Genomic DNA, 23,389 nt, shown 5'->3' on the forward strand with positions numbered 1-23,389 from the left:
TGGCAGATTAATACTTTGATTCTGACTTTATTAGCCTCACCAAGATGCTATTGTATGTCAAGTGAATTTCAGTGGGAAACAGGTCATAGTTCTGTTTAATCTTTGGTTTAATAATTTCCTCTGCCAACTACTTTCAACATTGGTATGTCCTCATTTTATGCTTGTGCTGTGGAATTCTTTCCCTTGTTCTCTTCCACTTCACAACTCTAGAGTTCTCTCTTTTCTGCCCAATTGGTTTTCACATTTCCTTTTCCTTGTGACGTGCTAAATTATTCTCTATCAAAGTTGAGACACACAATATCTTTCTGCTCCAGAGTTCCTCTTCTTTGCTTTCAGTGTATCTCCCTGAAAAGTGTTCTTGTGTCATTTTACCTTTAGCAACTTCTGCCTCTGAAAAACATTCCTATTTGTGATGGAGATAATGTTTCTTTGATGTTCATTCTAGGACCATTATCAAACTTATGTCTTCCTTTTGTCAGCTCTCCAAGAAGTCCAGATCAGGAATGTCCTTTTTCCTTCATTTTGTTGTGGCCACTGTGACTCCCTATTGTTGCCTGAGCTAGTTTACCACATCCTCTGTTGAAGTACCTCAAGACATCTATACAAAGTTTGGAAGAGTAGTTAACAGTAGTTGCAGCAGATGATAATAAACTTTTTGCCGGATGGTGTTGGTTTGAGGCTCTCTGAGATGTGAGAAAGGTAGAACAAGTAAGGGTGAAGGTGACCCAGTGTGCATAGAAACCTCTCTGATTGAATCGCATGATTTGCCACGCACAAGCTGCAGCGCACAATAGAGGGTTCTTTTGCAAGATTGTTCTTGTACCGAGAGCTACTGTTTCCAGAAAAGACACTTTTAAATGGAGGTGCACCAAAGCTTAAGCACTTAAGTATCTCGTGTTCTTGTGGATGTTGAGTTCTGGGCTTTCAACCCCTTTGCAAAAGCGGTATTGCAAAAGTATTCTTGTCTGCATGTGATGGGGAAGTAACAGACCTGGTCTTTGTCTCTTAGCATAGCCAATGCGAGACAGTTGCCTAGGACATAGTGAAACAGTCCCGAGGGTGTCTTGAGGTGTCCTCAGGGTTTCTTCCTATCTACCTGAAGCACACTTACTCTCTGCTCCCTTCCACTGCTCAGGGAAGTCTGCGGTGCCAACAGAGCACAGTTTTCACTGAAAAAAGTATGTGCGTCTCCAGCACAAGACAGAGGGAGATGCAGGTTCCCTGTTGCTGTCAGTAAAGAAATATGAAGGAGGTGACACAGTTTCCCCAACTCCCTCTTTCCTTTCCTATCCCATTAGCCCACATTCTCTTCCTGCCCAGCCCTCCAGTGATGCCTAATCTCATTTACAGCGGCTGCTGCCAGATCTGCTGGCAGCTGCAGTTTCTTGGCCGCGGTTTTCGGTGAGGGAGCCGAGAGCGCTGAGGAGGAGGAGGGAGGAGGAAGGCTGTGCGGTGTGGCGGAGCGGCAGCACCTTTGACGTGCCCGTCCCCCACGTGACGGCCGCTCCACTGCGGGGAGGGAGCTGAGCCGCCGCCGCTCCGGCAGAGCACGGGAGAGCCGCAGCCTCGGCGGCGGCAGCAGCGCCTCCGCCCGCAGTGCGTGTGTGTGCGTGTGTGTGATGAGCGATCGCCGCGTCCCTCCGCCCGCTGCCGGCTGACACCCACCAGGAGCAGCAGGAGCCGCGGCCAGCGCGCAGTGACCTTGGCCCAGAGGTAACCGAGCGGGCGGCTCCGCGCCCCCGCCCCGCGCCTCCCGCGGCGGGCCGAGCCCCCTCCCGCCGGGCCCCGGGCGGCGCCGCCGCTGTCCGCGGTGCTGGAGCTGCGGCTCCGCGCCGGGCTGCCCGCGGCAGAGCCGCACCGCCGGCCTTCGGCCGCCCGAGCCGCGCACCCGGCGGGCGGCGGGGAGCGGCGACCCGAGCTGGAGGCGGCTCGGCGCTGGGGAGGGCTCGGGAAGATAGTGCTTGGAGCCGGGCTCGGCGGCTCTCCGCGCTCTCCGCATCCGCCGGTGTGGTCTGTAGATGGAGCACATTCTTACACCTGCGTGCAAAGCCGGAGCTACGGCATGATCCGAGCTCCTGCTTAGTGCAGCTCCCGTGTGACCCGGGGGAGGGCGGGGAGGAGACGGGGCTGGCAGGGAGCCGGTGTTTGGCGGTAAAGTGCGATTAAAGTAGGTGAAAGCAACCGGAACGGCGTTCTGGCTTGTTTCTTCATCTTCCCTCGTCACCTGCTCCCCTGCCCCGGCGTATGTATGAGCACAGATGCGCTGGTGAATTGCAGGGAGCTCAAAGCGTCTGGTTTGCTTTTTGTGCATTTGAATGTTGTGAAAGTTGCTACGACCCGAGCTGTGAGCGGAGGGCACTGCTGAATACACGTCATGGGCCGAGCCCGTCCTCCCAAAACTGGCCTGGAAGGTGCAGAGCGTCCCTGGGTGAAGCCCGTGCAGGGGAGGAGGAAGCGCTTTGTGAGGAGGCGTCTGTGTGCTGTGGTGGTTAGCAGTGTGTCAGGGTTCCGAGTGACAATTCATTAACGTTTAAATTAGATCAACACGTTACATCCATTATTTACCGGCAAGAGAGCGTAATGACAGTAAATGGTGAATTAGCAGCTTCGCTCCAATGTAAATATCTGTTGGAGTAAGAGCATACACTGATTTTGATAACGTGTTGGTAGAAAGTCAGGTCCATTAATCATCAGGGAAGCAAGGAGACCTGAGGCGATGCCCTATTGAAACCACTTTTACCTTTTACAGTGCAGCATCCAAAAGCGGATCAAATTTGTGGGACATGGCACAAGGAAATAATTATGGGCAAAGCAGCAATGGGGTGGCTGATGAATCCCCAAACATGCTGGTGTACAGAAAGGTAAGCCTTTGTATTTTTCAGAAGCTGAGGAAGGTGAAGTCCTGGATTTTTTTTTTGCCTAGCCAGTGAAGCCATTATTTTTGCTGTTTCTCTCCAATTTCGTGAATAGAGAAATCACTGTATCTGTTTGAAATGGTAAAATCTGCACATGTCAACTTTGCATCTTGTTCAGAAGCAGCTGCTTTTCCTTCTGAGGTACTTGATATATTTCAGTCACTCTCTGCATTGATACATATGATACGTGATGGTGGTGACGTGCCAGAGACTGGACCATGTTTTGAGGTCAAGTGTTTCTTTCTAAAGTTTTTGTAAAATGATTTCATATGTATTAAAGCTAAAATTCAACTATATAATACAGTATTTCTGTCTTGTGCAGAGAAGTTGGAACCATTAAATTATTTAATATAAGGAGAAAAAAACTGATTAAAGATCTCACTTTTCTGTGATTGCCACAAGTCAAAACTCCCCCAAAAGCATACACTTTAGAATTTTTCTCTGTGAAGACTTCTAGTGTAGCTATTCTTACAATATCAATAGACAAATTTTCCTGTTATTGAACTCTAATAGCGAGGCTTATTTAGTGACTATGCTTTAATTTAAGTGAGAGTAAATGCTTGAAAATTTGAGATGCCTTTATACATTTTTTAAAAAAAGCCTTAATTGCATTTATGAAAAAAGAATAGCAATGTAAATTCTAATAATAATGGAGAGAACATAATTTTGCTGTTGAAAACTGAAATAAGTAATTATGCAACTGCTTGTTTATCCTTAGAACACAGTGCTGCTTAACTTGTTTGTGGTTTTTTTGCCAGGTGGAAAAAATCAATACTTTACTTTGTTAGAGGCATTGACTTTTCCCCTTACAAGTTAACTTGTAATAGAAAGTAACAGAAAACATCTCATATATACTCAGTTTAGTCTTTGAGGTGAACTAAAGTATAAACAGTCACTGTGGTGTTCTTTTCCCAGAAATTAAAAAATAGTCTCAAATTTAAATCTGATGCATGCTTTTTTCTCTTCCTGTTTTCAGATATGTTGCTGATTTCACTTAGTTTGTGTCTGTTATTTTGTGAAATTAGACTCCTTTTATATAAGTGAATGAATTTATGGACCTAGCTGTGGTTATCCTTCTACAAATGTACATCTAAAAGAACACGGATTGCCTTGCCATTAACACTGCAAGTGTGTTTCAAAAGGCAATGGCATACATTAAAATATGCTGCATATGTGAAAATTAAACATACCAGATCTTATATTGTTCTTTTCAGGTTTTTGATCTTTCTAAATGTGATCTTTCTAAATGTTATCTTTCCATGTTTGCCATTTACTTCAATGCTGGCAAAAAGGTCTTTCCTCGCCTTATTTAGTACACAGAGAAACTGTTTTTCTTCCTTTGACTTTGGTAAAACCTGTGGTAGAATTTGCGACCTATGATATTTAGTATGACCTTATGCCAAAATTTATTGTTGGCTCTGGGCAGTGTCACCTCTGAGCAGCATCCAGATTGAATGGAACAACTGAGGCAAGTGACAAGAGTCCTAGTGAGCACGGGAGATTTGAAAATGAAGAGTGGGAATAGGACACACCACCTAAGTTGTATGCTCAGCAAATCAAGACATCAAACACCTTTTTTGTTCTCTGCAATACATCTACAAAGGGATGATATGAACTTGTGTCCTTCAGTGCAGCAGTGATCCTTCCCTTGTTGTCACTAAACAAGTGATGCTCTGAATATAAAACTTTGAAAAATACTGGCCTTCTACAGCATTACCTGCCCTATTTGTTTTTTTTTTGTTTATTTTTTTGTAGCACAATGAATTGAAGATAATTTCAGATTATGTACGCTGTATATAATAGAGTACAGAGAGAATTAAGTAGCCCTTCCTTTGGCAGTACTCAAGGAACAGGCAACAAAATAATAACTTTTCAAGAAGTCTGCCTTTTCTTGAAATAGGATATTGGTGTAAGCAAACATATTCTTAATTCTGAGTTTAAACATAAGAGGAGGATAGTCAACTGGAGATAATTTCACTTTAGATTATATAATCTGTGAGTGTAATTCTTCAATAGGAGCAACTAATTGACTGGGTACCTTGTAACACATTTGAAAACACAATACTTCTTTCTCTGTCTGTCATTGTGTTGGGAATGAAAGCACTAAAAACAAAGAACTAGATCTGACACATTTGTGAAGGACTCCTTTTTTTTGGCCAACTGGAAAAGTATTAACATTTTTTAGAAAAAAAAAAAAAAAATCACAAAAACCATGCTATGGGCTGGGTTCAGTCCAAACTGAATTTGAAGTCTTATATTTCAAACAATGCTGCACAAAGGTGGAAATGCTTTCTTCCAGTAGTTTATACATCAACAGATGGAAAAGTACACTTTTTGTGCTATCTGTACCTGCAAAGAATAGATGGAACATCTCTTACTTATGTTAATGAAGAATTAAAATTTGGATGTGCTTTGAAGGCTGTTATTTCAGCTATGAACCACAATTTTGTAGTCTGGTAATTCTGCTAGTCTGTCTAACTTCCAGACACAATCTGAACTGAGTATGTTCTGCACTACATGGAGTTACAGCTCTGTATTGCCTAAATCCTGATTCTGTCAGGAGCATTTTATGGAAAATTCTATACAGAATGAAATACTAGTGTTTTCAAATTTGTTTTTTAAAGTTTGTTTCAAACTCTTGATAAAAAATGGCTGGCTTTATTTTTTTTAAATGCATTTGGTTTTTGATTATTTGCTTATTTGAAGAATTGAACAATTGATAATAAAATTGTAATCTCAAGTAATATAGAGTGTAGATAGTCTCTTATTCTCATCAGTCAGCTTTTATTCCTAGCTTAACAAGGGTTTCATTACATTTTGCTTTGAAAAAATAAAGATCAGCATATGATAATTCAATATTCAATACACACATAACTAAGAATTACTTATTTGAATCTGAAAAAGACAGCAGCACAGATAAATAGTTCCCTATATAATTTTTGTTCTGCTTTTTCAGATGCTTGTGCCAGTATTTTTATGCCTTGGGGAATAATTTTTATTTTAATAGAATGTCAGCTGCATTATTCTTTTTGTCTATCAGCCTAATTATAAAGTAATGACATGTGACACATCATTGGCACTGACATACCTTAGAAAAAGTCCTGAATTTTTCTGCTGGTAGCCTGAGGCAAATATGAAAAATATAAAACCCCTCCTTTTATTTCCTCTCTGACGGAGTCCATAGCAGCCAGCAATTAAAAGAGATAAGAGACTGAAATCCATAGTGTTTTAACATCACAAATTGCTCATGCAGAAATCTCATATTTTAGCATCAGTAACTTGCTGCAGCAAACTAGGTCTTAGGGAAGAAACTTGAGATGTAGTAGTGTAGTAGAAGGCCCATACTATGAAGTTTTTGAGTTTCAGAGACTGATCTGTCTTTTTTAAAATTCATTTTAAATCTGTGCACACCATTAAAAGAACAAGAATTTCCTGTTAGGAACTTCTATTTTAGATCTACTGCTGGTCTTGCTAAACTTTCTGGTCTGTGCTTTGCTTACTTTTTCAGTCAAACATGTTGCAACTATTAGGAATTCTGATTTGCAAGTTTAATGGTTATTCTATTGCTGCCTGAACTAGCTTTGTTTGAACACTGATAGCTTTATTTTGTAGCAGTAAGATTATCCTTGTCTGAAAGGTAATATTCTTGTGACTGACATTTTGGTGACAGTGGGACTTTCAGTGTTCTAATAAAGTTAATGAGGTGTTTCTTCTGTTTCTGTGACAATGGTGGAAGGTCATGTGTGTCAGTACACATGTATAACAAGGGCTGAATTTGTAATCTCAGACTCCGTAGTTTATCATGGCCTGATATTCTTCATAGAAATGACACCTTCAAAACTTGATACTTTCCTATGCTGTAAACGAGCAGTAGTTATGCAGGGACAACATCTGAGGGAGCAGTGACACCATCTTCTAATAACCATTCTTCATCTCTGCTTCCACTAGGGATGACTTCCAATATAAACTGCAGATAATGCTGTGCTCTCCTGTGACCCTAGTCAACTGCTCCCTAAAAAGACTGTTGGAAGAAAATGGTATCAATGATAATTGTGTTCCTTAGAGCCTGTGAGACTAAGAAAGGACACTTTAGGTGGATTTTTGTGAGTGCTGTCACTCAGTTTGAGAAGGGAAGAATCACTCTGATACTACACATTTCTGAATATGCTGTGACATTCTGTGAAGGCATCATCTTGTTTGTTACTACACTGGAAAAGGCAGGGTGGTCTAAGGTACCAGAGATAAGTGGTTTTGGGGTTTTTTTTGGTGGGGTTTTTTCTAGTGTGCTTATATATATATTTTTTTTTTTTAATTATTTATTAAATTACACTATAGGTGTAGATTATGCTGTTTTTTCTTCTGTGCCACTGAGGAGTGGCACTGGTGTGAGTCTGGTTGATGGTCTTGGTGTTCTTCCAGCACTCACTGTAGAATTAATTGATGGGGAAAGGTTGACATTTGTGATCCTTGGGAATTTCAGCTGTAAGAAGAAAAGAATTTATCTTTCTGTCCAAAAAGTTATGAGGAAGTTGTAGTCCTGGAGTAGCTGATTGAGAGTGAAGTAAACTTTTGCACAGGGACATGTAGGGACCACAAACTTAATAGAGATGAACAGAATAGCTGCTAGATGTGGAGTGACTTTTGTTTTCCTATATGCTCTCACCTTCATGTTTTGTGTCTGTCCTCTGTGCAGGTTCACTTTGCTGCTGGAATAGTTATAGTTAGTACTAGGTGTAGTATCTATCTAAATTTTGTCATCGTTTGTGATAAAAGCAATATAAAGGGTTTGATTGTCTTTACAACCATATAGAACAACTGAAAATTCCAAGGAAATTCAATTAAAAAATTGTCTGAGTCTGTAGGTGGCTAGATCAGCAAGAGGGGCACTTGCCCTGTTTTGGTGATTCTTGCTGGTGTTTTCCATCTTTTCTGTTCTCCTCTTCCTTCCACTAGGTGTAGAAATACATCAAGTGATACTGCAGTGAGAGGTTTACTGCTGCTTACTGTTCTGAGCTTGATGTACTCTCATCACGGGCATTACTGTCAAATGCAAAAACCCCACAGCATCCTGTGCCACCGTGTTTAATTCCTCTCTCCATCCCACATGTGCTGTCTGAAAAATGTATGTGCCTGTTTTGATTGTGCATTGTCATTTTCTGTTGCTCTGCTTCTTTCCTTTGAAGCAGTCTACATTTGTAGCTATGGAAACAATGATGCTATTGAGAGTGACGTGCAATATCGAGGCAGAAATTGTTTGTTTTGGAGTTTTGTTTTCTTTCAGTTCAGGCTTAAAACATTCTTTGTGGACTGCAGGAATTTTTATTGTGAACTCTATCATATCGTAATATTTGACAGGTTCACACCAAAGCTGATATGAAATATACCGGTAAACATGGTAAAATACTTCCTTATTTTAAAAATATACTTCATATTTTAAAAATATGCTATTTCCCCAATTCAGGAATCCTTCAAACTAATTGAAGCATAATTGCAACTTTTAGTATAGGAACCACTACACCTACTTCTTCAAATCAGCTTGTAAAATCTGCTAAAAGAGAAGAAAACTTGGTTAATTTCTGCAGTACAATGAGATTTTGGACTTTTCGGTCTTGATTGCCACTAGCTATTAAAAAAAAAAAAAAAAAATCCCAGGTCCAACCTGGAAAGACCGAAGAAACAGCAGAATATTTTCATTTTTTTAAACATGCTTTAAAAATTTTTTCACGAGGTTGCAGAAAGATAAATAGTGGAGGTATGTAGTGATATAGAGTGTGAGCAATAGCCAGTTTTCAACTATTACTCTAAAAGATAAAGCTTTTGTGAAAGAGATACGTAGAATTATTTTGTGTTACAGATAGCTAAACTGAGATGCAACAGTGACACGTCAGAGCAGAGGAAAAGCTAGAAATCCCTTTATTTTTGGTAAAAAAAGGAGCAAACTATTTTTTATGTAGGAGGGAGCTAAGACTGTGAAATACTACCTAGAGTGCATCCATTATTCCTGCTTTTTTTTTTTCCCCTCCTGTGTTTGGTTGGTTTGTTTGTTTTTAATGGAAACATTAAAGTAGTAGGACAAGAAAAGTCTGGATTTTAATAGTGTTATTGTGAACCTTACTAAAATGTATAAGGGAAGAAAACTTTGAGGGTGAGCTTAGTACTAAGATGGACCACTTCAGAGAAACACCTTCAGCTGAAACTTTGACATGATGATGCATTGAAGAAAAAGTACACGTGCAGTTTCCTGTGGTAAAGGGATCAAATGAGAATTTTGGTTTTGGTGAGAGATTGCCACCAGCTACAACTGAAAGCTGAAGATAAAAAAGGTTGAGCTAGTTATTACAGTATGTGTTGGTTATAGGTGTAACTGGAATAGATACAGTGGGAGTGAGGCTGGCTGGGAAGCCACAGGGGACATTGGAGCTGAACTGTCTGAGAAGCAGAGTTGGGAACTGCAGTTTCATTTGGCATGTGAGAGCAGCCTGGATTAGTACAGGAGAGCAGGGGGCCAAGAAATAGAGCTGTAGGAGCATCTCATAAATTCATTGTAACTGTCAGGGGAAGCTTTTACTAGATAACATTTGATATTCTTAACTGGCATTTGGACTATTTAGCCCCCAAAAGCTTGGGGCTGGTTTTGTGCTTGTGTGTATATTCATCTGTGTTTGAAAGCTTCCTTTTTCAGATGCTGCTGTGGATCTTTCTCAGTTTGTAATGCTCAGCATGTCTTTGACAAGACAGTTTTATGGGCTTAGCTTCAGAGAAGCTGCCTTGTCTGGGAAGGTGGTCAGGGCATCAAAAAACCAGTGATATTGCTCTTGCTTTCTCTTATTGTTATTGCCTTCTTACTGTTATTCCCTCAAATATGCTTCTGCCTAAAAGTTTATTGCTGATGATTAGAAACTGGAAAGATTACACTGTAATGTGTATTTTATCCATATTTTTCCAATGGAGGGGCCTATTTTTCAAGATTTTTCTAGTTCTACTATTTCTATTCAATTGAGGATATCTTGATAGCTGTTAAATGAAACTAGAGGCTATTAGATCCATGGTGTTATTCAAACAAGAAATCCTTTTGGGGAAGGCTCTAAGAATTTATCACTTCATATTCATATCAAATGTGCACTGGATTGAATCTGAAAAACCTCAATCAAGAGCCAAATAAACACCAGCAACCATCTGGATGAAAATTTATCCATTGCAGTGAAATGATAATTCTCCTGGCATTCATGCACTGTTTTTACTGAAACTGGGTAAAATGTGAATTTTGGCCTGTATTAGCTCTTCTGCATCACTTCTGCTGGAGTTGTGTGTTTTCTTTCTCTGACCTGTGCTGAATCCTATTGACTAATGGAGTGTGAAGTTCTAGGGAGATTGTGCCAAAGAGAAAAAGGTAGAAACACAGGGCATCTCTTCACAATGCAGTTAAGATGTACAAGGATAATCTAGCTGAAAGTGAAAACTGCTCCCTGTAACAAAGAATGTTTTTTTGGTTTTTTTTTTCTCTTCCACTTATTCTTGATATTGAAGATGGTTGTATAATGTGAATGTACACGTGTGTGTATGCATATCCTCCCAGCCATGCAGAGTCCTGCTGCCCTAAGGCCTAATTATTGATTAATAATTGAATAGAGATGACCAAATGGTTGTATTAAAAATATAGTATTTGTATTTAAATATACATTTTTACTGTATCTCATGTATGTGGTGTAACACTATTTTACATTGTCTTCCATATTATGAAAATGGATTACACTGAAATATTTCAATTAGCTGTTTAAAAACACCCTTAATTCTGATGAAAACTACAGTTTTCCTGATTTCCTTTTGTATCAGGATGAATAAACAGTTTACTGAATGCCTTTTGAAAGATATATTAGTGCTTCTTAACACCTACACTTCTCTAGAACTAGAAACTGCAAAAAGTATTAATCTTCTGTGAGCTAGATTCTGCCCTCAGATTTAGATTCATGACATCTCTTGATATCAGCAGGAGCCATACAATTGCATTTGATGTAGAATCAATATCAAAAAGAAGAATGACAAATCTTAATAATAACCCTCAAAATTACATAAACTTGAGTCAGGTGTTTTACACTAAGAATTTTCTGTATGTTGTATATATCTTTCTGTACAGAGAGGAAAATACAGAACATTTTGTAGCTGTACTGGAAACCCCCTGATATTAGCCTATTTAGTGCTGCAGGTAAGTCCAAAATGGTGAAACAGGATGGCTTCTTAGTAGCAGATGCTAAACTTAATGTATGAATAATAAATGCTATTGTATAGGGCTATACTAAAATTTCTGTATGTCATGAGTAGTTTATTTTAGCTGTGTCATGTGCAAAATAGGTGGTCTGTAGTATAATTAAACTAGTCTTAGTGAAATTCTGTGAAGATCTGTTTACTCCATGCAGAATACCTTAAGTTTGTCAGAGTACTACATTAGATGGTAAAGTGCTACAGTTATAGGCATGCAGTTCTAGACAACCAGAATACTATAAACAAATGTTCTGTACAGCTGCTTACATCCTTACTAGTTTTCAAATGTCTGTTTCTTTGAGTTACTAAGCAACAAAAATTCTCATTCAAGTCATTAGGAGCTAAAGGTTTTGAGTACCCTTTCATAAATCATGTTTGTGACTTGGTGGAGTCATCACACTACCTGCCTGAAATATTTATATTCTGACTCCTGTGGTCTGGAGGGCATATCAGTGTCCATCGTAGTACAGGAGCCATACTAATGCCCAGTAAAGTTAGTGGATTGGTTTGGTTTCCAAAAGTGAGAAGAAATACCTTTGGCTTGTTTAAAAGATGAATAAAGTGTATTATCTGGGCTCATTTCTTAAAAATCCGTACTGCAAGAATGGTACCTCTGCTATAGGAAAATATTTTTTCAGAGGTTAAGCAATGTGCTGCTCTACAGACAGTTGTGCCCTGTAGCACTTAAGGTTTTTTGGAATAGAAAAAGAATAGTTCAGATCTTGCTTTCCCTTTACCATCAACTCCACTTCTATGGCATTATTTTTGGATGTTGACGTTCACGTTCAGCAGTTTACTGAACACACTGTCCTGTTCTTAGGTTGAGGTAGCATTTGTATCTTGTTTTGAGGCACATTCAGAAGAAAAGCCTGTGGAAATGTTCTATTTATGTATTTGTATTTATCTGTGATGTATCTGTGGCTGTCATGCCATCAGCCTTTTCACAGGCACTGTGGTGCACAGCTGGTGACGCAAGCCATAGCCACTTTTGTTGTCTCTGGGATTCTTTTGCATTACGTTTGTTTTGCTCCAGAAACTGAGGGCTAACTTTAATTCCAAGGTACTGGACTTGACAATCGTTTCTAGTTCCATATTCCAGAGTTTAGGAACTCTTAACTATAAATTCCAGAAAAGAAGACATGCTGTTGTACAGTGCAAAGCTCAGGGCTTTCACTTACCATCTTTATGTAATACACGTATGATTTTAAATGTATTGAAGATTTATACTTATTCTTTCCTCTTCAAATAGGAATTCTATTTTTGTGTCCTGTGGACTAGTTTATTTCAATAGATCATTATATGGGGTTTATTCTTGGTCACTTTTGGTAGTATTAAAGGGTATGGAGTGCGTTCAAGGACAAAATGTTGAGTGTGAGGCATGGAGAGAAAAACATTAACATTGCATCATTCTGTTACTTGCAATACACTGTATTCATATGAGCTATACCACCAATTTCTCTGGCTGATGAATATGGTGAGACAATCAAGGATGAGGAGGACCACTGGAATTCTGCAGGTGCTTCAAGAAATGGTGTTGGAACTTCACTAGGTGGTGCCCTTCCTCCTGGGTAGGGAACATATCCCACAGGGATGCTGAGAGGGATTCTCTTGAGGAAACAATGAATGCTGGTCTCATAAAGAGGTCTTCCATGTTGTTGTTGGTGCCACTGCCCTGATCAAGTCTTTTGACAGTGTTTTAAATTCATTGATCCTTGTTCTGTGATTTCCATGGTGGGAAGTCTCCACTGTCACCTTGTGTTCATCAGTCAGTCTAAAAACTGCTGTTAATTGTGTGCACTTGTGTTGTACATGGGAGGCTGCTGGGCATAGCATTCTGTTGGCAAACTGAAAGGATAATTTTGTGCATAAGATTTCCATCTAAATATAAAATAAGAGGTGTCAAAGTGATTTGGGGAGACCAGTCAGGAAAGGCTGGGACTAGGTAATTCTTCCTTCAATGCATGGAATGGTCTTTGTATCAACTTCAAAATAGTATTTGAGGATCACCAGACTAAAATTGAATTTTGCTACAAATTCAGTAATTCACATGATTTGGTCCAAATGTCCGTGATTTTATTTTTTATCTTGGCAAGTCTTAGAAATAGAAGAAATATGTTTCTGTATGTGCTCACTTTTCTCACATATCCCTCCTTTTTGACCTTTGCATATAATCCATGTAGACATGATAAATGGATTCTAGCTGAGCAGGCCATGGATGATATGAATATACTTGCATCAGTTTAAGTTATAGCCAGATGGCATATTTTTGTCCTATTCTTCTTCCAAACTATCTTGATTAGAATTTACTGTTGGACTGATGGACTGTTTCTGTGCCTATGTATTGGCCACTTAGAATGCTACTAGAAATGAGTTGTTGCTTATCCTGGGGACATCTTTGAATGTCTTAAACCTGTCGTAGTTGCAGCTGAGGGTAAAGGTGCCTCCTCTGGTTTTTATTATTTTTTTATTTTTAAATTTTTTTTTAATGCTAGGTTCTTTCTTATTTTCCTTGTAGAAGTAGAGGTGTGATTTTTGCCTTATTTATGTGGCCCTAAGTGCAGAGTAACTGCTGTTCTCACTGAAGTTATTAAGATTAATTCTGTAAAAAGTAATACCACGAGCTTTCTGTGTTAGTGAAGTGCTGCTACAGAGGTTATTACACACTGGGAATCTGGTGATGGTATATGAGGGATGTGAATTCCAGCTTTTCTTGTTTTCTGTTGAAGTAGGCTACACTGTAGAATGAATTAGATGAAACATTTAAAAAAAAATTTCCATTTTTCCTTCAAAGAAAATAAATTTGATGATGAATTTTGAATTACTTGGTTCTTCTGCAGTCTAAATAAGTTTTTACAATTGATATATCAATTGTAACATGAACTACTAATGCAGTGAATGATATCTGACAGGTGAGAATAAGGGACATAATAGTCATTACCAGCATAGCACCTTTCTCCTGGAGTTGAATGGTGTCTTGAGGACATAATCTGCATTAGAACACTGTAGCAAAACAGTGACAGAGAGCGTGTTATTCTAGAATTCAACAGTAGGCATACTCTCTGCCAATGCTAGGGTGATTTGTGATCAGTGTTCTGTTACATCACTGTCCTAATGTCAGATCTCTGTTGATAGCCTCTCTATAGGGCTGAAAGTGATCATGCAGGGGGAGAGTGAGTGTGAGAAGTTGTCTGGGTTGTGCTGCTGAGTGGTTTTGAATAAATCACTCCATATCAAATGACCTGAAAGTCATATAGGCACTGGATACAGATAAGTAAATGGTGGGTATTATTTTAAATAATATGTGAAACAGCATTTATCTTAAAAGTAAATGATCCCTTTCTACTTCTCTAAGAAGGAAGATTGGAACAACAGAAATTCTTGGTTTGTGTAGGGCTTTTAAAGCCATAAACTCCTCATGACTGCAGGATTCTTTCAATGCTACCAGAATGCTCTTTGCTTAAGAGCAAGAAGTTAGTTTAAAAGTTGATTAGTGGAAACATGGATATGAATAATTATTCTTCTGTTGTTTTTGAAAAAATGCTGGTTATTCTCTGCCTCTCTTTCCCATTTTTGATTTAGAGATAATTCAGGTGAATTATGAAGGCACACTGGTGATAAGATTGTGTTTTTGAACCTTGTATAGTACAGTGATGGCAGTTTTGCAATAACCATTCTTTCCTTATTTTTCTGACACCTTTTTCTAGATATTTTTCACAATATCACTGTGATTCATTAGAGATCAAAACTTTGAAGTGATTTTGTTTCCCTTTTGAGTTAGATTTCATCAGCATGGAAAACTTCATCTCACAGTGGAGTGTAAGTGGAGAGACACAGTGGCTAAATCTCCACATGGTGTACTGATAATATACTTTCTTGAGTCATTGCTTCTGTTCCTTTACCTGCTTCTAATTCTTCAGTAAGTGATGACAGAGGAAAAGTGTACATGACCTGTGGTACAGGCCCATCTGTGAAGACCAGATGGCATATTTAACAAATTTTCCAATGATTTGGTTATTTTCCCTTCCATTTCCTATAAATTGTCTAGGAGAAACTCATGTGCTGAAATAAGCAAGAATGATGGAAGTGCTGACCTTTATTGACAGAATGGCATTTTATGCTTTATAACCACTGCATCCTAATCTCACTGTAATGCCTGTAAGTGCTGTGTTCAAGTGCTTGTGTTTCTATGGAAGCCAAACACGTGGGGTGTTGGGGTTTTTTGTTTTTTTTTTAAATTCATGCCACTAAAAACCCAGAGGATATCTGTAACTGATGTATGGAGCCATGTTTGTGAGATTTTGCTTTTCGGGAACTTAAAGCTAGTCAGAACGCTGAACAGGTGTCATGGTGAATGTAACTCAAGAACATTAATCCATGCTCTATTTACCCCAAGGTTTAATTTTTGTAACACATGCTTTAATTGTGTCTTTCAGCAGCATATCCTAACATTCATGATGCTGAAACAGGCTTTCAATTTATGTTCATATGGAAAGAGTGAGTCTAGTGTGGATAGTGATGATTTGAATCGACCTATGCAACTTCATACACTGTATTCCCATGAATTATACCTGCAAATCAAGTGGCTTGTTTGTTTCTTTTGCTTGGCAGTTGTGGTCAGTTAGTGGTTTTTTTTTGGTGGTGTATTTTTGTTTGCTTGGTTTTTTCCACCAAGGCTGATATTACTGACTTCTGTGCCATTGCCAGCAGGATGCAATTCCCCAAACCGTGTGTGTATGTGTACCCATGTAGGGTATTCTGGTATTGTAGTTTTGCCTGAGTTGTGCTCTGGAATGATTAGCTTTGCCAATAATATATTTTCTTCACTTTGGATTAGCGTCCAGTTTCTTTTTCACTTTTCATAAACTTTTATAAAATAGCATTAAAAACACCTTACTATGCCACTTCTAAAATCCACGATGCTAAACCAATATATTTGTCAAAAACACCTTTACCTCTCAGAGGCTGTGAGGTTTTTTTGATTATAAATGGCAACTTAGTCATAAAACTAAAATCAATATGCCTTTAAACTGTTTGTTTAGAATGTTGCTGCGTGCTAATGAGGTTGAGTCATGATCCTAGACACTGCGTGATTTTGAGTCTGATGTTATGTTGGGTTTAGTGCAGCTTCTGCCTGTGTCTGCGAGACATATGACCAAATTGCAGTTTGAGACTAACCAAGATTTTCCTTCTGCAATCACAAAAACTTTTATGAGACATCTATGTTTGCAATTTCTATTCTATTTTCAGTGCTTCTTTTGGGTATGGAAATCTAATAACTCCTTTAATTTGCATTATTTAATTGCACTAAAATTTAAACCGCTTTCTCTGAACAAGGGACCAAATTAAACACCACACACAGTTGATGTGGACTAAAGAAATGCAGCTTATATACAGAGGCAAGATTTATTTCTTTGTCTAATTAAATTATTAGCATCATAGAGTTTTTATTTGTCCCAATATAATACTTTACATAGACTGTCAAAACTCTATCCCTAATAATCCTATTTATTTAAAAAAGTTTTAGAGCTAAAACTCAAACATGAGCAGTTTAGTATCTAGCTACTTCTTTCTCTGGTGTTAGGCTGTTTGGGACTGTAAGGCCAATAATGCCAAGTTGTGTTCTAGAAGGATGGTGAAGGACCTGCATCCTGATAGAAACAGTATAACATTGATGTTAAGTATTTCTTCCTCTTAGCTCTTGGATCTGCTTGTATTTCTTGTTTTGTCTTTGCTAACCTGATCAACTTGCTTGCTTTATATTTGTTTCCCAAGTTCTGTTTTATATCTGAGTTTTACTATATCAGTCTTGTTTTGCCCAGCTACTAAGTCTGCATTCCTTCACCAGGAATTTGATGATATATGATTTGTGTTTTTAGCCCTGGAGCCCAGGTGTCAGCCTATACCAGTACCAGCAAAAATGTATGCTGTCATCTGCTGCTTGAATTTTTGGAGGTTTCTCTAATAAGACCTCTGCATTTCTTTGACAGCGTTCAAGCTTCTCTATCATAAATAATAATTTATTAGGACATCCTTGTCATCCTTTGTATTACGGTAACTGAATTGTTTACTGTACAAAAACAATGATCCAAAAGAAAATCATGTATCTACTGATACATGTAGGTATGTTTTGTTAATTGCTCACTGTTAATTTTTTTGGTATGTTACCAAAAGTCCCCTATAAGAGTTTTCACAAAAGATACATTAGTCTGGTTGTAAATGCAATGACCTTTAAAGCTTCTAATTTTTTGTCTTTTCTAAAGTAATGAGAGAGCCACAGGATTTGTCTTCTAAATCTTATGTAGACTACAATCTGTGGAGCAGAATGCACCATTTACACATTACCAGTAAAACAGAGGTAAATATAACAGCTACAGGTTTGACTTGTTTTCAAAAAATAATCACTTGTGCAGACTTAGACTCTCAATGAGTATAATCTAAGAGGCCTTGTTAAAAACTATGACCTTTAGCAAATGAGTGATTATTACCCTTGTTTCTACTCAAGTCTTATAACTGATGCCTGACTTTGCAGCAGTTTGAACTTTGCAATCATCTTGAATGCTGGAGAAAGACCTTATTAAATGAAAAGCAGAAGCAGAATGATTTTGGACATAATTTGAACATCCTCTTGGGTTAATGACATTTACAGTATTAATCAGAGACCCTGAAAATCAGAGTTGTTGATGCCCAGAATAATTGAAACATCTCAGCTGACAGTGATGCTCCTGAATTTGATATACGTGAATGACAGTTTATTTGCACATAACTTTTCTTGTGTTCAAGTGCACTCTGTCATCATTGACTATTTTTAAGAAAATCTAAGAATTCCCTTTCCATTGTGAGGGTACAAAAATGTATTTTCTTTTTACATTAAACAAGCAATATTGCTATGAAAGCTACAACTCAATAAATCAACTAACAATTGCAAGTGATATTTATAGAAGCTCTGTTGGAACCATATGTCTTCTTAACCACTGCAGCCAATGACTTCTGCTTGTTACTTTTTGAGCAAGAAAATCTCTCAGAGCTTATTTTAATAATAGTCTTCAAGGGCCTTTCCCAGTTTTGGCTGTTCATATTTTTTTCCTATCTTGAAATGCTCACCAGATGCTGTAGTTCAGATGAGCAGAGTCTTTGATTGTCAGTGCTTCGCTAATATGGCAAGAGAAAACGCCTTTTATCTCACAGCCTGACAAATTGATTTTTTCCTGCAGGGTACTGTTGGCTCTTACAGCTTAAAAGTGCTTCAGTAATGTTCCAGATATATTTCCATTTACTGTTCTTTAAATGGAATTTGTGGTTTCTGAATTTTGCCTATTTTTTGGTGCCTCTTTAAAAGAAATGAGACTTTTTTAATACACAAAAATGCTAGGAGAAAGTTCTATACATTATTTAATTACTAACTTCAACCATACTCACTCAAAGGAGGTATGTTTATTTTTTTTCACTTCTGAAAGACTTTGAATTCCAGTTTTAAAATGAAGTTCCAAGGTTGCACAAATTTTTGAAATATTTCTACTACTTAAGGTCATTTTTCAAATGTTTTTATTTTAAAGGAATGAATGATTGGGTGATTAAAAACTAAGCTGTACCCTTGTGATTTTGCTTTGAAATACTCTTATCTGTGAATACTCTTATCAGTGCAGGTATCCTAAAAATGATGTGATTTTTGCAAGCACTAATTGGATGAATTGATGATAAACAGCACAAAAAAAAAAATACTGGGTAATATAATCTCATTTTATTACATGGGATTAATGTGCTTGGAGAAGGACCTGTTTAGGGAAATTAATTGCCAAAAGATCACTGTCTTTTATTACTCCATTTTGATCGAAGATATGACATTGTTATTCTTTTTTTCAGTTGCTGTAAAAATCTTGACTGTTATTCTGTTTGAGGGGCTCTTAAGTTTCAAGCTTGTATTCTGTCTCATGTGTCTCTGTATGACCACTTGCACTTGTTATTTCAGTCCTTGATCATCATAAACTTTGAAATGCTGGAATACTACCTGTAGATATTTGTTGGAACAATATTCCTGTAGTTCTGTTGGTGATTGATCACTTAATGCCCAGGCTAATGTATGCCTTTGAACTATTTTAGTATCCCTGTTGCAGAATAAAATAAAAAAAAAATAATAGTGGCAGCATAAACCACAAAATTCTGATTGAGTGGTCAAATTTTAAATCTGCTAGAAAATGGCACTGTACTTTTAGGGAGTGTTCTGAATCACAGTAGTAGAAAATAATAAAACATTTTTCTGACTGTGTATCCATAACTATCTGAAATTTGACAAATATGAGTAACATTACATCGGTCAGAGTTAGGTGACCTTTTAATGTCTTTTCCAACCTAAGCTATTCTTGTATTCCATGAAGTCATCTGAAGGTGAGTTTCTTTGAAGGGGGATGAAGTGGTGCTTTTTTTAGTGTTATTTTTTGATTGGTTATTTTTTGTGGTTTGTTTGGGTTTTTTGCTGTTGTTTGTATCAACACTGGTTCTCTAAGTCTTAGCAGGAGACAGACTGTTGCTGAGCATTTATGTTGCCAAAATGGTAAGGCAGATCCATTCATTAGTAGGACTACATGGCTATGTATTTTTAGAACCTTCCTGTAGTTCAGTTAAGGCAAACTGTGTGATTTGTCTTTGACACAACAACTAACAGATACAATTTACCATGCTGCTGAGCTGACTTTCAGCATGATCTGGTTTTATACCTCCTTTTGCACTGCAGAATATTTGGCTTAGAAGCAAAACACTTGGCAAGGTATTCTGAAGAAATCAGGCCTTTATGGTGGTGGGTACAACAGCTAGATGTATGAATTTGCAGGTTCCTTAGTTTTCTTCTAAAATAATTTCTATATTCAAGGAGAAGCAGATTTTTTTTTTTTGTTTGTTTTCCCATGGAGAGTCCATCATCCAACCACCTAACTATAATAAATCTCTTCCTGTTTTTTTCTAAATGTTAATTGCCTGTGTTTTATAAAGTAGATGATACACATTTTAACTGAACTAGTATTTTAGAATTGACTTTTTAAAGGAATTTTAATTAAATTGTGCTTTGTTTATTGGATATAAATCCAACTTTGTTGATAATTAGTTTCATTAATGTTGCTTTGCATATGGAAGCATTTATTCTTTGACTTTTTTGCAGGTGTACTAACTGACATTAAATTAGTGGTTGATATCATTCTTATTTATCAGTGTTCTCATCTTAGGCTGAATTGTATTTATATTTAACTACCTGCTTTACCACTGATAAGTATCTATTGCCTCACCTACTTACCTGCACATTACTGTATTGATCTCTCTTCTTATCTTGCATTTTGTACTCTTGTACTTGAGTCAATTTATTCCAAGGACACAGAGTACTTTTCAAGTCATTTAAACACACAGCAGGAAGATTATCCAGGTGATAGTTTTATCATTGATTTTTATAAAAGGGACTGTTGTTTTTTATTCTGAGCTGGCACCTAAGCCCCACACAGCTGCTCACTCTCTCTTCTCCCTTATGGGATTGGGGAGAGAATCAAAAGGGTAAAACTGAGAAAACTAGTGGATTGATATAAAGACAGTTTAACAGGGAAAGCAAAAGCTGTGTGCATAAGCAAAGCAAACCAATTAATTTATTCAGCACTACCCATGGGCAGTCGGGTGTTCAGCCATTCCCAGGAAAGAAGGGCTCTATTATACACAATGGTGACTTGGGAAGACAAATGCCATTACTCTGAATACCTGCTCTTTTTCCACAGCTTTATATGCTGAGCATCATGCTGTATGGTCTAGATTATCCTCTGGGTCAGCTGTCCTGGCTCTGTCCCATCCCAGTTTCTTGTGCACTCCCAGGACGCTTATTGGTGGGCTGGGGAGAGAAGCAGTAAAGGCCTTGAAGCTTGGCAATAAATAAAACCTTCCTGTGTTATCAACATTATTATCACAAATCCAAAACATAGCTCCATATTACCTGCTTTGAATTGTAGTTTAGTATATAGTGTTCCCACGTGCTTCTAGGACTCCACAGCTATGGGGTGTGGGTTTTATTGCTGGAGGACAAATTTTTATGATGCTACTGAAAAAGTTTTGTGTCGTGGTAAGTGGCTAAATTTTTGTCATCTCATCACCTTCCTGTGAAATGTAAAGCTCATAATACCACTGATATCTTGGTGCATCTTAACATCCAAAGCATAATGCTTTGATAATGTTGATTCTGTTATCCTTCTTTCCGGTGCTTAATTTTCTTGCTTTTATTATCTTGCTCCATCTTACCATGTTCTGAATTGGTGAACTGTCTGAATTTCTTAGTATGTGAGTGGGGTCCTTCTAAATAGACTGTTATGCAAAAATAACATACTCTAAAATGCTTGGGAGTAGCTTTTCATATATTCTCTCCTTGAAGAACTGGGAAACGTCACCTTTTTTAAAAGTGAAAATGGCTGCAGCCACAAGGATTCTAATTTTGGTTACTGTTGTAGATTATGTGTCTGTATGTCTCCACATAACTGAATTAGTAAAAACTTGATGACTCTTTCTTTCCCTGCTTAACATTTTCTCAAACAGGCTGTGTTTAACAGCTTCCTTTTACAAATTATTCATGAGAGTTGATGAAGTGACTGGTTAAGCATCTGTACCCTGCAAATTTGGTGTTTGAATAAATGTGTAAAAGTCTTGTCTGCTTGGTGAAGTGAGATGCTCCAGCCAAAGTTTGTTTTCAGCCAACAGGGTTGCATCTGCATAAACCAGTGGAAGATTAATAATAGCTTCTTTTACCAACTGTTTCCTCACCAGTTAACACAAGAAAAAGTCTTCCAGGGCTCCACAATAATTTTTCCCACTGTCATAACAGAATATTTATTGTATAGAACCTTTTATTTTCTAAAATATTAGGCTGTTTTCAAGTGTATTGTAGTAACAGACATCCCACACTCTCTCTAAATATACATTTTATCCAAAACATGCCAAGATGATAGGAAAAGCTGTGACCAGTTATTTTCTTATAAAATGAAACTATTCTGTAGATAACTCTCCTAATCGATCTTCTCTTAAAGAAGGCAAACATTAATTTATTGTCTATTTGATTAGTTAATACTCTCTTGCAGAATATCTCATGATTATCTTTGTCTTGTGGAGCCCATTTGTGCCTGCTCCAGCTGACAGAACGTTCCTGGTACCCACCCTGTTGAATACACTTTAAAGAGTGCTGCAGCACTCTCTATAATGCAGATTATTCATTGTTGTTTATCTTTTGGTATGTTTTCTACTTTGCACTAAAATGGTGGAAAATTTTGGTTGGCTTACTCCCTGAATGTTTTATATGGGTGAAATGATATTTGGGCAAAATAATGCCAGCTCTTTGATAGACTGTGAAGTTTTCTGCTATATTCCCTGTTTTGTACAAAGAAGCATGAGGTTTCTGTGCTGTCACAGTGCTTCTGATGAGTTAGCTTCCAGCATTGCTGTTAGGAGCCATCCATGGAATGGATGTACATCACTTTCTAATCTCTACTCTACTTAGGGAGGCTGTGTGGATGTGATGCTAAAACTCTTCACTTGCAACACCACCTGTGTTTCTCCCTTATCCAGTGAAGGTACTCTGCCTCACAAAGTACCCTGTAGTAGACACTTTTTAAGTCCGAGCTTTTTGTGATTGGAGTTCTCCTATTGCCATGGCACCTTTGCTTTAGAGGTACAGTCACTGTTCTTAGTTGATAATGAATGCCCTTATTAGTTGGTAAGATAAAAATGTATTTTCTGAGTTTATGTAGATACGCCATGAAGCACTACATTTTTAAAAAATTCCAAATGAGATTCTCTAAACAGCTCTGAAATTTAATCTCTTGGCCAAGTCATATGCAGTACACTAAATACTTATTAAGGATAATCTGTTTCTACTTTTAGAACAAACATTAAATGGCAGATGCCCATAATTCTAATACCAGATGCCCCTGATGGAAAGGATTTGTGACCTAAATACTCCTGAACAAATTCTTCCCTAAATGCACATTCACAGTGGCACATGACTTAACTGATCTAGGTAACTGAAGAAGCCTTTATCTCTACTCGTCTTAGGAAACTTACATTGGCAAGGTGCCCTTGATACCATTCTGTTTGCATAGAAAAGAGGAGATAAAGTACAGAAGGTGTGGAGTTACTCTGTTTAGTAAAATCAGTTGAAACACTGACTCCAACATGGAAGCCTGTGAGGCAGTGTTTTAATTGGAACC

The 23,389-nt window shown here is 37.9% G+C and overlaps 1 protein-coding gene across 3 annotated transcripts in view; it reads left to right on the forward strand.

Moving 5' to 3' along the window:
- The first annotated feature begins 1,321 nt into the window (after positions 1 to 1,321).
- The window catches only part of RGS7 (regulator of G protein signaling 7), a 205,969-nt gene continuing 183,901 nt past the window's right edge, over positions 1,322 to 23,389 (forward strand). The window contains exons 1-2 of one of the 3 annotated variants that reach the window (XM_056486927.1): positions 1,322 to 1,713; positions 2,750 to 2,861. In XM_056486927.1, the coding sequence (XP_056342902.1) occupies positions 2,784 to 2,861 (78 nt within the window). In that variant the 5' untranslated portion in view covers positions 1,322 to 1,713; positions 2,750 to 2,783. The remainder of the gene's footprint in view (positions 1,714 to 2,749; positions 2,862 to 23,389) is intronic. The other 2 variants (XM_056486926.1, XM_056486925.1) reach the window with 2 other exon arrangements.

Source organism: Oenanthe melanoleuca, chromosome 3 (assembly GCF_029582105.1).
Source record: "Oenanthe melanoleuca isolate GR-GAL-2019-014 chromosome 3, OMel1.0, whole genome shotgun sequence".
Lineage (NCBI taxonomy): Eukaryota > Metazoa > Chordata > Aves > Passeriformes > Muscicapidae > Oenanthe > Oenanthe melanoleuca.